Source organism: Labrus bergylta, chromosome 21, assembly GCF_963930695.1.
Source record: "Labrus bergylta chromosome 21, fLabBer1.1, whole genome shotgun sequence".
Taxonomy (NCBI): Eukaryota; Metazoa; Chordata; class Actinopteri; order Labriformes; family Labridae; genus Labrus; species Labrus bergylta.
Genome location: NC_089215.1, coordinates 8,366,455 through 8,380,457, shown reverse-complemented (window position 1 = coordinate 8,380,457; position 14,003 = coordinate 8,366,455). Strand labels below are relative to the sequence as shown.

The window sequence follows — 14,003 nt, the reverse complement described above, 5'->3', positions numbered from 1 at the left end:
TTTTTCAAACATGTTCGAATTTTTTTATTATTATTAATAATAATAATAATAATAATAATAATAATAATAATAAAAAAAAAATTCAAAGTGAGCTGCTGTGAGAATACAGCTGGAAATAATCGGGAGAATTCACTAGAGAGAGTGGGAGGGTGTGGTGGTGACGTTTATATCCTGTGACTAGTGCACGAGCCAGATACGATCTCAGTGAACATACTTAAACAGCTGCATTATGTTTTCATTTCGCCAGACGGTTCTTCTCCGCTCTTTTGATATAAAGGACAATATTCTCATTATTGTGTCGTATAGCGGACTCTGGTACATTGTCTGCCACTTGTCCGCGTTGTTTTTTTTTTTTTGTGTTTTACATCACATCTTGTCTCAGGAGACGTTCCGCCACCCCTCCCATCTTACAGGGATAGTCTCCCGCTGCGAGGAGCATGTGTGAACAGCCAGGTCAGGAGAATTTCAGCAGCAATCTTTCTGAAATGATCTAGATATTTTCAGGGGGTGCGTATGTGAAAACGGCTGTTTCTGGGTCATGCAGCTTTAAATGCAAGTGAGCTGCGTTTGATCTAGCTCCTCTAGAAGGGCTTGGGGTGCCTTGGGCTTTCTTTCACCATGCCTCGTGGTTTACAGTGGAAAGGCAGACTCAGAGGGCAGAACAAACACCTAGCTGTGGGATGTCACCCACCTGGGGGAGGGGGTTACTGCCCTTTTGAGATGTCACAAAGGGAAAATCTTTAAATGGCCTGTTTGAGCACACATTATCTGAAAAGTAGAGCAGGCAAAAGACATAGTGGACTTTTTTTTCTCAGAATTTGGGAACTTAATAGACGGACAGGGACACAAATGAGTGAACACATTTTCTTATGTCACCTTATTTTTCAAAGCAAGTCTGATAAGCACCTTTAGCTGTTGACGTGGACCTTGAGAATCACATCATTTTAGTCTTGTTGGCATTAAGTGCAAATCTGAATGTACACTGGTTTTCTCTTAAGATGAAATGCATGTAAAAGTTATGCAATGCGGTCATTAAGGAAGACAAAATATATTTTCACATAAAAATGAAACTTTGTGTCTATAACATCAATCCTCGATATGGTTTGTTTTGTATTTCATAAAGAAAAACTACGCTTCCCTTTTATGAGTTTCCTCATATGTATAAATGAAACACACTTGGAGTTGTCTGAGAATGATGACTAGATTCTGGTGACAGTAAGCAGAGCTGTCAAGAGAGAGTCGTCTTTGATGCAGCCTTAAAGACATCACTTACGTCAATACTCATTAGGCAGACGGAGCAACTGGGGAGGAGCAGGGGCAGTGAGGAGGCACTGGTCTTTCCCACCGTCGGCTATCTCAAAGGCTGCACATACTGGGGCCTGTGCAGGGGGACAGGGAGGCCTCTGTGCCACACATCAAAACAGCTGGAGTGACTGATAGGGTACCTCTCCTGCAGGCATCTGTGGTATGCACTGTACACAAGTCCTGCCATTGTGTAAAGGGACGTGTTTTGGATTAGCAAACATGGATTTCAATTCCAATAACTCCTCTGATGTTTCGGCTCTGATCTCGCTACATGGCCACGAGGCAACACGGGCTAATGATGCCGGGGACAATATTTGTTCAGCGTGTACAAAAGAGTCAATAAGTGGGATTTACTTGAAATATATGCAGCATATATCGCCTAGAAATAACATGCAGCCGATTCCTGCATGGTTATGCAGCAATTAGTTTTTGTTTTTTTCCCTCAAAACTTGCTCCTGTGTTCAATTAATATGACTAATCACAGCAACATCATAAAGGTTTGTTTCCCCTTAACAACTTAAAGCCCTGTTGACTTAAAAAAAAAAAAAAAAGTCAGTTTATATATTTCTTTCAATATGCAAAGCTGACTGCTGCATCTTTGTTAGCAATTAGCATCTTTTATCCGGCAGAGAAACAGCATTTAACACGTGCAGTTCTATCTGTGTTCAATCAATCTGACTGATCAGAAATAAACAAGATGAAATAGGTCAGGGGCTACTTGTCAGCTGGCACAAACGGCTGCCCTGCATGACTGGGAACAATGTGCTCCTGCTGCAGAGCTGCAGAGCTCAAACTAGTCCATGAAACCGACACATGGAAACGCCCGGCGTGGGATGTAAACTAGCCTGGGCTGCTCAGATCTCAGATCAGCCGGGTTGTGTAACAGAGGCTTCAAATGCACGACAAGGGGAGGTGATGACCCCCTCATCCGCCTCCGCAGGCGTTCACAGTTTGTCATTAAAGATCCTGCTACGGTCACTGGTGATAGGCTAATGATTGTGCCTTCAGGGTCGGTTGGATCAGATTGGTTGGGCGGCTTGCCAAGGTTTTTTGCTGCAACTGGGCCACTAAATACATCGCAATACCGCGGTTAGTGTGGGCAAAGTGAATCACGTGTGGCACAAGTCTACCCCCAACATATTTGTATTCAACCTTTTTCATTTTTTAAATGGTTTTCTGGTCTTTTATCTAAAGGTTATGTGATGTCACGTTACACAGACACAGAGAGTCACTGCAGGGGGACCTTTATTCAAATGCTGCCGAGTTGTTTCAAAAAGTAGTGTAGAAAAACATAAATAATATAGTAAAGGAGGAAAGAGAGCAATAACTTGTGGAAAAAATATTGAGGACGGATCACATAATCCCTGAGGACAGAATGAACAACAAGATGTGCTTTCAACTGACAAAACAAAGGCGAGATATTTGGATGCCCGAGTGTCCGTCCAAGCTGCCGCTGACATTCTTTGTTGTCCTTTGTGTAAGTCTCTCGTGGGCTCAGAAATCAATCAGAAGATGCCATCTAATCTGAAAGCTCATGCCAAGAAGAATGGTAGCCACGGCAACCGTTTCAACTGTCAAGAGTCTGATGGATTCAAATCTGTTTCTGGCTTAAAGAGGTGCAGTGTGACTTGGGGACAGTTTGCCTTGAAGATGCAAATCTATTTATTTTGATGGGAGGATTGGCTCAACAGTTCTTTTGTGTGTTTGTTCTGTTTTGTTTTGGCTGAGCACTAAAAATCTCCTGCCAATCAAAGAGTGCCTGGGGGCTGTCGTATTTTGATGAAGCCCCCCCCCCCCCCCCCCCCAATCCAAACAAGCTGAAAATTACTTGTTGTCCAAGTGTTTTTCTGAGATGCATAAAAGAGAGGATATCAATGAAACGTATCTAAAGGAGACAAACCTGTCAAAAATTGAAACATCAACAAATTAAATCAAGGATAAAAGCATTGGGTTTGGCATTAAGAATCAGCTTTTTACTGGTGTGTTTTGAGGAGTGATTTAAATTGAGGCACCAATTCAACCCACCTGAATGAGAGCATCCAAAGTCTCGGGGCTCTAAAAGAAGAAAAAACAGTAACCTTTAGATTTTAGTCATGTTTCTGGAATGAATAACAGCCTTTTAGTTAGAAGAGAGAAGAGCAGGTCAGAAGTTGCCAAACCTTAGAGGGTCTTATTAGAAGACATTGTTAAGTGTAAATATAAAATTCCGGGGCGCTAGTGGCCAGGGGGTTAGAGCGCACGCCCCATGTACAGAGGCCGTAGTCCTCAAAGTGGGCGGCCCGGGTTCCTTTCCTGCATGCCATTCCCCACTCTCTATGTCCCTTATTTCCAACTATATCTTCTGTCCTATCTCTACAATAAAGGCATACAAATCCCCCAAAATAAATCTTTAAACATTTTTGTTTTTTTAAAATTCCATCTAAACCCCTCGACCTCTGCTTTCTGGAGATTTCGAACCTCTTCACTACACCACCTAAGGATGGGGCCCCCGTAACCCGACCATTCGCCATGTCAGACTCACTCATCGTCTATTTAGACAGCTGGGCTTTGGAGGAGATGAGTCAGGTTAAGTACCCTGTGTAATGGCTCAAAATCCAAGGATCTCCTCAGAGTTGCATCCACTGAGTAATTGTTCCGTTGCACCCACTCACTCTTCCCCTGCAAAGAGCTCATTCAGCTGTATTCCAAGAACCTATCAGTGGTCTATCATTGTATGGTTTTGATTAAAACACTTAACAGCCATGACAATACAAGCTGCTTGAGTATTTTCTCACACAAGTACTTTTTACAGGATTGGAAATATTGTTTGTCATATCTTCAGAGCAAACGTTTTTAGCGTTACATGAGATCTCTTGTAAGATTTGATTTTTGCATAGTCAGCATGTAAGTAATCTAACCACACTTTGTGGTGCTTTTTGCTTATTTCCGCAAGAGCCTGGCCAGCTAAACTATAATCTTTGTCAGGGGAAGTGATATCTTGATACTATTATTCCTGTTCATTGTTCCACTTTTGTCCGGCTCAGCGTTCAACCTGACGGTGCAATTTTTTAAAAGCATCTTCGTACAGGATTACCTCACAGCCTCCAGAACCAGACCACAGTCATATTTCAGTTTTGTGCCCTTATCCACCCGGATGTTTACTCCTCCAGCACATTCCTCCTCGCCTCCAAATCTGCAGACTCCTCGACTGCCTGGGGCTAGGAGAGAGAGAGAGAGAAGTGAAATTTGCTAAGAGTTTTAGGCCATCTAACCCTCCCCTGAGTCATTCTGTGAATGTCTTCTCGGGTCTTACAGACTCGACAGCAGGCAGCGGTGAACTTTAACGGTTCCAAACTGAAAGTACAGACTGCAGGAGGTAATTATTCTGCTGCTTTTGCGGACAATTTTAAGATGAAAGCATCTGTTAATGGGTCATCATTTGAAAATCGATGTCTCTCTCTGACCCTTTTGATAGAAATTTCAGTTTTGTGGCCTTTCATTTTCCAATTTAATGGCTGCACATCAAAGTCCAGCACAGTCTTTTAAAAGCCTCTCCTGCAGAGCAAACTTTGCAAGCTGTCGCACTCATAACGAGGTATTGAATCTTCAGCGTTTTGCGGGGAAGTCTGTGTCTATTTGTATTTGTTTGTATTGTTTTTGCTTTATGGCCAGATGTTTCTGGTTGTCCGTGGTGCTCGCCATCAGTCTTACAGTGTTTGACAGCCACAGCAGAGCATGAGTCAGCGTGACCGGCTGCTTCACACGAACACACAGCACTCCCTCTGGGGACGTCTCCCGCTGTTCATTCAGTACTGACTCAGGCAAAGAAACGCTAAATAACACACCGTTTCCATGGTGTTGTTCCATCTCTGTACTCAAGTACAATTATGAGGTAGTTGGATTAATTTTGATGCTAATTTCCTTCTTTTCATGTATAAAATCAACACGAGGAGGCTCTTTAAAGTGTATAAATATCCTTCAATAGGAAATTAGCTGTATTTCTATAACCCTTAGTGATCACTCACACATGGATGGCATCGAGTGAACGTGCCAGACTGAGCTCACTGCCTGAAAACAAAGTGTACAGTTCGCTTAAGGACACATCATTATGTTGTCAGGGGAAAATAGAGGTTAAACTGGGGTTCTTCTGCCTACTTTAAAAGACTAAGATGAACTCTGGATGCATGTTTTTATGCAGGATGATGTATTAACTCCTACTTTGTGGAGATGATTCACTCATTAGAACTCTTCATTTTGCTGTATCTGTAGTTTCTGGATTCAGATTTTATACTCAAACCCCATCTGTTCAGTGTATGAACTAGATGTGGAGTCCTTGATAAGGTGCCTAATAGAAAGAAAAGTAGCTTGAGTGAATGTTATATCCCTTGCATTAAGTTAACCCTGTACGTATGGCTTTGCTTTGGGTCCTTTCTGCCCTTCAAAACGCATCCATGAAAGCCTGAGGCGGGGTGAGCAGCAGCCAACACAAACCCCTCCAGGGTACAGGACAGTGTGGGCATTAATAACAACATGACATGGGTCAGTGGCAGAAGGAGAGACTGAGAAAGAAGGAGATGGCTGCCGAGCAGCTTAGGCAGAGTAGAACATTTTTTAATCAGAAGTCTTGTACGAGGTGAGCCATCAGCTGATGTGGACTGCTTGAGAACGGTTGATATCAGCTGGTGCAGATGGGATTGTGAGCATAAAAACCCTTTCCACAATTTACCAGTTTGGCATCAATAAAGGACACCTATCTTTCTATCTATGTATGAGTCAGCGTTTTTTTAGTTAACTCAAGTCTAAATGTTAAGTAAACATTTCATTCCTTGGCTTTCTGCTTGTAATGGAGTAATTTTAACTTGTGGTGTTATTTTCTGACCTTAGAGACGGATTTAAATTCGTCTACCACCACTTCCCGTTGTTTCCAAACCCGCAGTAGAGCCCTATTGTTCCAATGCAACAGCTGCACATGTAGGAAAACATCAGACAACATGCTTGAACCGTTAAAACGTGGTGGTCAGAGCCTTTGTGAGGTCATGACGGACGAATAAAAGAATGACTGGCTCGCTGTGTTGCCTCTTCATTAAAATCACTTTCCTGTGTTTCTGTGATCTTTAGGTGGCTGCCAGAGCCGGAGTTTATGACATCCTCAACCAGCTGGGCTTCTCCGAGTTCGAAAACCCGAGGGACACGTCGCTGGCCAGGCTGCGTTACCGCTGGCAACAGAGAAACATTCAGTCACTTCCTTTCCGTGGGGAGTTCATCTGAGAGGGGATCACTGTGAACAAACCAGGACAGTTCTGTGCTAGTCAGAATTGAAAGTTGTTATGCCTTCTTTATATAATGCATGTCTTTACCTAAACATTTGTTTTTTTTTTCCAATCTTACTGGCAATGTTAACATTCACTGTTTTTATGCTGATTTAAGCAGAATAATACTTGTATATTTAGAAGTTCATATTTGTGCCTTTGCCTTGTTTCTGCTAGAACATAGAATTTCATTGAACTAATATTTGTAACATTATTATTCTTTTCAAATCAAGCTTCAAGGAGACACTTTTAAACTTCTGTTGGGACAAGACCAGAGTTAAATATTGTTATGGAGGAGAGAAATTCCACTGTGTTGCCAGCCAACAATTTTGGCTGTATGTCACAACTGTTTGCTGTTGTGCGACCTGATATTTTTTTCCTGAGCCCTGTCCTTTTCTCCTCAGCACAGCTGTCATCAGTGGCTGTGCATTTTGCTTTCTGTTTTGAAGAGGGTTCCCTGTGTACATATGAAGGCTGTTGTTATTTAAATGTTAATGCTACCTTCTGGTTTTTAAAGCTCACATGTTTTTGAGGAATGCTGCAACAAAAGGCTCTAACATATCTCTCAATATAACTCCAGAAATCTTTCCATCCATTGTACCTGCTTGTTTTAACATTAATTTTTGTTTATCATGATACAGGTACTAACAGTAAAGCATGTCAGTATTTGATTTTTTGTTTGTTGCATTTTTTAGATTTTTTCCTTAGAGCTATAAATGTGTCCATGTATTTTTGTTTTATAAACAAAAATTGCAATCGTAACACTTTTCTTATGTGATGTTGACGGACCAGATATGTGATCATTTTTATTCCGAGGTCTTCTATGCCAAAACCTGGAGCCTACATTACCCACAATGCAACCTGGCTATAAACTGTGGTTGGGGCTTATGCTAGAAACGGCTAATGTAGCCCAGAGTTGCTCGCCTTAACTAGAGATGAAGAGTGGCCAACTCTCCAAAGTTGTGTTTAGCTCACACAGCAACCTCCAGACAAATGAAGTTAAGTACAGAAAACCTGCAGTTCCTTGATTGTCCACTTGAGGCAAGCTTTAAATTCCCCAGAAGTTACATAGAGACCTATTACTAAAACGCCCATTTTTACAGCAGAATTAAAAACTTTCACAGCCTGCTTCAAAAAAAACGAATTTGGTGTCATTAGCTCATTTCTATATCAGTACACACTACTGTTTTTTCTTTTTTTTTTATTATAACTCATTGTTTGTGATTGGATGAAGGATATGAGGGTGTGGCTGATCTGGCCGATGGAAGGGCAAGTTATAGCTGTATCTCAGGTGGTGTAAGGCCCATCTCAGCTTGAGTTCTTTGCCAGTTAACAAGTCGTCCCAAAGAAAGTTTGAGACAGCATTTCCAATATGGCGACCGCCATCGATAGACTTTGAAAGTCTGCTTCAAAAACTAATGGGTGAAGTCACTGGGACAGTTTATGGCTGAGGCGATGAATCAGATTCCACTCAGCTACCGACAAAAGACTTCACACAACGATTTCACACATCCGCTCATGCTCCTCCACACTTTGATGTGTGACATACAGTAGAAGGAGTTCCTCTTCAGTTGTCTCGGCTCTCGCAGACTCCACTACCACTGGCAGGATGCAGTTATGGCGCACAGCCAGGCCTGCAAATACTTTGTGCAAGTGGGGTTATAATCACTCTTGACTAATTGACAGGGCATACGTACGCTTTAACACATCTTATTCATGCTGGTGGCACAATTGGATGGAATCAAAAAGCTGCGTGATTCATTCCTTTAGATCAATAATTAATTAATTCCATTGTTAGCCAAACGGAGCAACATTTACGCATTTGTTATTGTCCAACACATTCCTCTCATTGTTCAGAAATTCTACATGTCTGGAATGATTTTAACTGTACAGTGTTTCCTTTTCAACACATTTCTTGTTTTAATTTTTTAATTTGCTAATAATTTGTTTAGTTGTAGTGTAACTTTAAACTGCAAATGTGCTTTCAAAATCATAATTCCTGCCTTAAGCCCACAAATCCAGAAGAGAAGACATCCTTCCTTTAGATGCCTCTTTACATGTTACATCGGCCTTGAAAACCTGCTCTGTATATAATTCATGAAATTGATCTGAAGGGCTTTAAGTCCAAGAGAATTACTCTAAAACTCTTATTTTTATGACTTAAAACTCGGCAACATACACGCGCAGAATGTAACACTGTGATGTGTTTGCTATGTTTTGTAATTTAATTTCTTTTTCATAGATGCCGTGCAGTTCCCTTTGCTCACTTTATATACCATTCTTGTACTATTTTGTTGGGGGGGGGGGGGGGGGGCTTAAATAAAAGATTTCAGAGTCCATTCCTTCCTTTGGTGTCCTTTTATTGCCAGGAGAAACAAACTGATCTATGTGTGTCAGGGATCTGGCTTGGAGGATTTTCAATCAAACAACACCGCGCAACAGAGTCAAATAATCGTCTCTTCCCTCCTCAGCTTCCTGTCTTTTCCCTTCTTATCTCAGCCTTATCTTTTGCTCACTACGCTAAGACTCCACATGGATATCCGGACGGCCTCTTTGTCTTGTGTCAATGTCAACCTCGGGCAGCAGAGCAGGTTATGAGCAGGACGCAGAAAACAGATCATTGATTGTTGGGCTGAAGTCTTAACATTTTCCATATACAGTAATAAAGAGCTTAGGCAGATCAAAGGACTAATCTGAGTTTCCTTTTGATGTGGACAGGTAAGGTCTTAATTAAAAAAAAAAAAAAAAAAAACATGGCGAGTCTCTTTAAGAATGGAGGCCTGTGTGGGGATTAAAAGCTACTGGCCGGCACATCAGTGAAGCTCACTTGGCTTCGCTGGCCCGCTTTGAAAGGCTGATATCCCAGATCACTTCCCGTCTTGTAAGACCATAGCAGGCTTATCTCTCGGAGCACGGAAGTTGTTAGGATTTTATCACACCACGGCCTGTCCTGGATTATTGTAAATGGAAACCAAGTCTTCCAGATTGAAAAGCTTCTTCTTTTAAAATGTATTACACACGTTTCTTTTCTAAAATGATCTCAGTTTAAAGGCGTCTTTAGCTGCTGTCTTTGTCGGAAAATATACAAATATATGAACCTTTAGAATGTGTTAAAGCTCCTGTGAAGAGTTTTTAAATCATAATGAAACAAAATCAAATGAATACTGATGCTTCTACTTGACTACCAGAAGCAAACAAGACCATCAGAGATAAAATTGACGGGTTCTAATTGGTAACTTTTTGTCTCTGAAACCACTGCCCGGGGGTAGGTGTCAGACCTAGTAAGGTTAAATAATGCGGCAGACTGTTTTTTTTTACAATTACCACAGCAACTATTCACAATAAGTGACGTACAGGATGTGATCAGCTAAGGTATAAGACATACTACTTTTTCCTCAGGGGAGGCTAAAATCAGCACGAGCTTTATTATAAAGAAAAAATTACAGAGACATTTTCACCATACCAGATACCTTCACTTTATAGCCGCAAACAACTGGTTTGATAGTGCGTTATTTTTAGAAAAGTGTAAATATAACATGATCATCTGTAGAGCCAAATTAAGTATGGAGGCCAAAGTAAGCCTGTCATCTTTGAATAACCATGTCCACGGAGTTCAATTAAATGACCTCATGCTGTGAATTTTAAATCATTCTTTTAAGCACATAGCAGGTTAAAGTCTGAGATTGCAGAAGTTGTTACGATTGTATCACACCATGGCCTATCTTGGAATATTGTAAATGGCAAACATTGCATTTGCACCCATTTCCTTTTTACAACTATTCAGTTTATGGGCTGATTTATCCCTTTTCGTTTGATGACAAGGATAGATACATAATTAACAAATGCTTTTATATTTTTCTTTACTCTACCAACAGAGACAAATAGCTTAAAACAACATTTTGGATATTAAAAAGGGCTATTCAGGTGCATCATACAGCCAGCTTGACTCCAGGTCAAGATAAGACCAGGACACGGGGACCATGCTTGGATGATATAGCGGCCCCTTCTCCTTTGAAATCCCTTCCAGACTCATTGAGATACTCCCCAATGTGAAACTCAAGCTAGCGGTTCTGCAGGATCCCAAGATTAGGGCGGACAAAGAGCGGCTTTGAGGAGAGAGCGGCCTGAAGGGATGTAATGAACTTCATGTGAAAAGCTTCCCTCTGCAGATGAGAGAGCTGCTCCGGAGAGGAGGCATGATGCCGGTGTGAGGGGTGCACGGGTCCACTGGCGTACTCTTGGATTGTTCTTGTGAGGATAAAGGCAGAGTTACAAACACCTCTGAGACTCAAGTGTGCTCTCTGCCCTCTCAGGGATTTCATCAATTATAGCAAAACCATTACAAAATATATTAAGGGATCTATTTAAATCTGTGTTGGCAAATACACACATAGGTACTTCTGAAAAGCTCAGTATTACACACTCTACTGAGCAAGGTAATGAAAAAAGTCTGAGTAGAATTGATGGAGATCTTTTGAGTGCTTTTTCTCCCTGCATAAGATCTTTTCGGTATTTATCACATTGATTAAATTTGTGTTACTTAAAGACTTTCATTCAACCTAGAAATGGCTCATTATCTCATTGATATCAAAGTCCTTTTCTGCTTAATTGTTAACAGTGTCAATAAATGAGCCATGCTCAATACCAGTCAAATACGACTTCACATTAGTATGAATGTGTTCCTTTAATCATTGGCAATTTTGATAAGTAGGTAGGTATTTGTATTTTACTGTTACTATAAATTGTCAAAAGTGAGAGCTAATAGGTCTGAGTCAGCCTTGACTGAAGTGACAAACTTTTGACATCTGGCACTAATGTAAATGTGGATTACTTTTAACCCTTCTTCGTTTCTTAATTTCAGAGGTAACTAATGTAAATCGGAAAGGACAAAAGGCACAACCACAGATTCTCGCTCAGAGGCCAATATGCGGTAGGCCTACCTCTCTAATGTAGGCTATTTATTTTTTAAAGGCTACAGCCAGTAGCCAAGCTTAAAAGAACAACTTGACACAAAAAAGGAAAAAGCTAGCTTTAATCTGTCCAGATCACCAGCACATCAAAAGCTTAGTTCAGGTTTTTTCTGGGTTATTTGTGGAACTATATATTTTCCGGGTGCAGTAATTTCCTGGAGTCTCAGCTAGTTTCCTGGCAAGCTCAGGACAATAGGACTCCATCAGATATGACAGGACTGTCAAATCACATTAAAAAAACACCAGTACACTATCAGTCTTTCATCAGATGTACCAATATAACATCCTGTGGCTTAATTAGTTTCAAATTACCCGACAACGCCCTATTAAGTTACCTAAAATACTCTTTTGTTAATGCCTATTTATTTCTTAGCTAGGCTAATTTGTAAACCTGTGTGAATATTTTTGCGGACATTATTAATACCTGTGCTTTTACTTTGAAAGGTTGAGGCCAGTAGAAAAAAGGCAGAACTACGGTGCAACGGTACGCGTGTCTTCCAAAAACATTATTGATAGGCTACGTGACTTATTGTTGGTTAAGAGCATGGCTTATAATGGCAATAGGTTTGCATATATTTAGTTTCTTATGCCGATTAATTAGGTGTGATCTTTTGACCTCCTTTTGTTGTTTTGAAAAGTTTGAGGTGTGGAAGCTAGCAAGGATGCCGCATTAGGTTTTTAAACAGGTGTTTTATCCAGAAGTGCTACCTGACGAGATGTAGACCAAGGGGTGTAGCGCATGCGCACCTTTTCCAAAATCCAAATGAAACATGGTCATGTAAAAAAAGTGCAATAGTAATATATATTGAGTGAGTTTATAAAGTAGGTTACAGTAATATTTGTATTTGTTTGTGTTTTTTTTTTTAGCTCTTAAGGTGTTAAAATAAAAAACAAATAAAATGATAACAAAATAAAGCTTTGAGAACCATTGGTCAAAGACTTTTTTACTTAGGAACGTGGTTAAGATTGGAAAAGAAAAAACATTAGACCATAACAAGAAAGACAGCTATTTTTTTTTTAGAGAGATAATAAAGATACTTGTGGGCCATCTTGCCTTTACTGCTATATAGGAAAGGAGAGAGTACGGAAAGGACATGCAGCAAATGTTGATGGTCGGAGTTGATGGACTGGCCTCTGTGCATATGGTGCACAATGTAAACCCTGAACTATTTGGACTGCATTTCATTTGTTGAGTTTAAGTTTTCTTTAGCAACTTTTTTTTCAAAGCCATGACGCTGATCACTCCTTAAAGATACAGTACATGTAATGTTTTGCCCATGACGCCAAAGATCTCCCAACCTAAACGGTATGCTTTAACCCAAACCCTGATCTTTCTCCAATCATATCTTTAATTTATATACCTAATTCTCCTAACCATAGCTTTCTCAATTCATAAATTATATTCATCGTTCCACTTTTGAGGGAGAAAATGCTGTTTGTGTGACAAGAATTATCTGACCTTTGGCAAGAAAACAAGTACGATCACATTCCTAATGTTGTAAGTCGTTCAAATTTATACAAAAAGTAACTTGAAACGGTTGTTTGTGGTTGTAAAGGGACATAAAACATTAAGATCATTGTAGGAAGTAATGATTAGACCTTTGACACAATAAAACAGAACTGCTGCAGCTGCACATAGACACAAGACTCCCACACTCATTACAGATTAATCACATTTTCCTATACAGAAAGTCAAGTGAAACTCAACGAGTCCCTCCCGGGTCATAACTCAGTGCTCGTTCTGAGCCGTTCTGTCTAAAAGCCTTCTATCCACACAGGCAGAGGACCATAATAACAACGTATTCCAGTCGCTGGTTTGTAACTTGGCAAATGCAGATGCTCCTCTTCCCTCAAGCTGCCGGGCAGACCAGCAGCTGCTTTGCATCTCCCTGCATCTCAGAGATGAAAAGTCACATATTTTCTCAGCACGCTGGCATGGCTAGACCACATTACAGCACACACTGAGGCATCCACAGCTCCACAAACTGTACTCCAACTTCTCCCCATGGGAAGACAGTGGGAGAAGCTTGATTCGTTGCAGCTACAGCCTCAACGTCTAGGAGAACTACTGTTGGGCAGATTTCAACGGTCTACTTTGGATTTTTTGAAGTTTCACTTAGCAGATATTTTGAGTTGGACTTTGGGGCATGTTTCTGTGGGGCTATTTTCAAGTGTTTATAGTACAGTAAATCCCATTGACGAAACATTTCTCACAGGAAAATCTGCGGTGACACTTTGATTCAATTTTAGACAGGAGTGTATTAAAGTTTAGCTCTTAATCTGGCGTTGTGAAGGACAGAGTGTTCTAATGCAAGCACTGTAGTAGAAAATTGTTCTGGTGTGTGGACATAACCACAGGCTGTGAGTGGAGCTATTCATTTCAGAGGGGAAAAAACAAGGCTTCTAATTGAATACTATGCTATATTGTGGAATTTTGTCC

General features: G+C 40.6%; 1 protein-coding gene across 4 annotated transcripts in view; it reads left to right on the top strand.

Annotated features, from left to right (window-relative positions):
- Positions 1-7,737, top strand: part of pald1a (phosphatase domain containing paladin 1a) — a 55,923-nt gene extending 48,186 nt beyond the window's left edge. For all 4 annotated transcript variants that reach the window (XM_065949579.1, XM_065949577.1, XM_065949578.1 and 1 more), the window contains one exon: positions 6,403-7,737. In XM_065949579.1, coding sequence (XP_065805651.1) covers positions 6,403-6,552 — 150 coding nt within the window. In that variant the 3' untranslated portion in view covers positions 6,553-7,737. The remainder of the gene's footprint in view (positions 1-6,402) is intronic.
- The last annotated feature ends 6,266 nt before the right edge of the window (positions 7,738-14,003 follow it).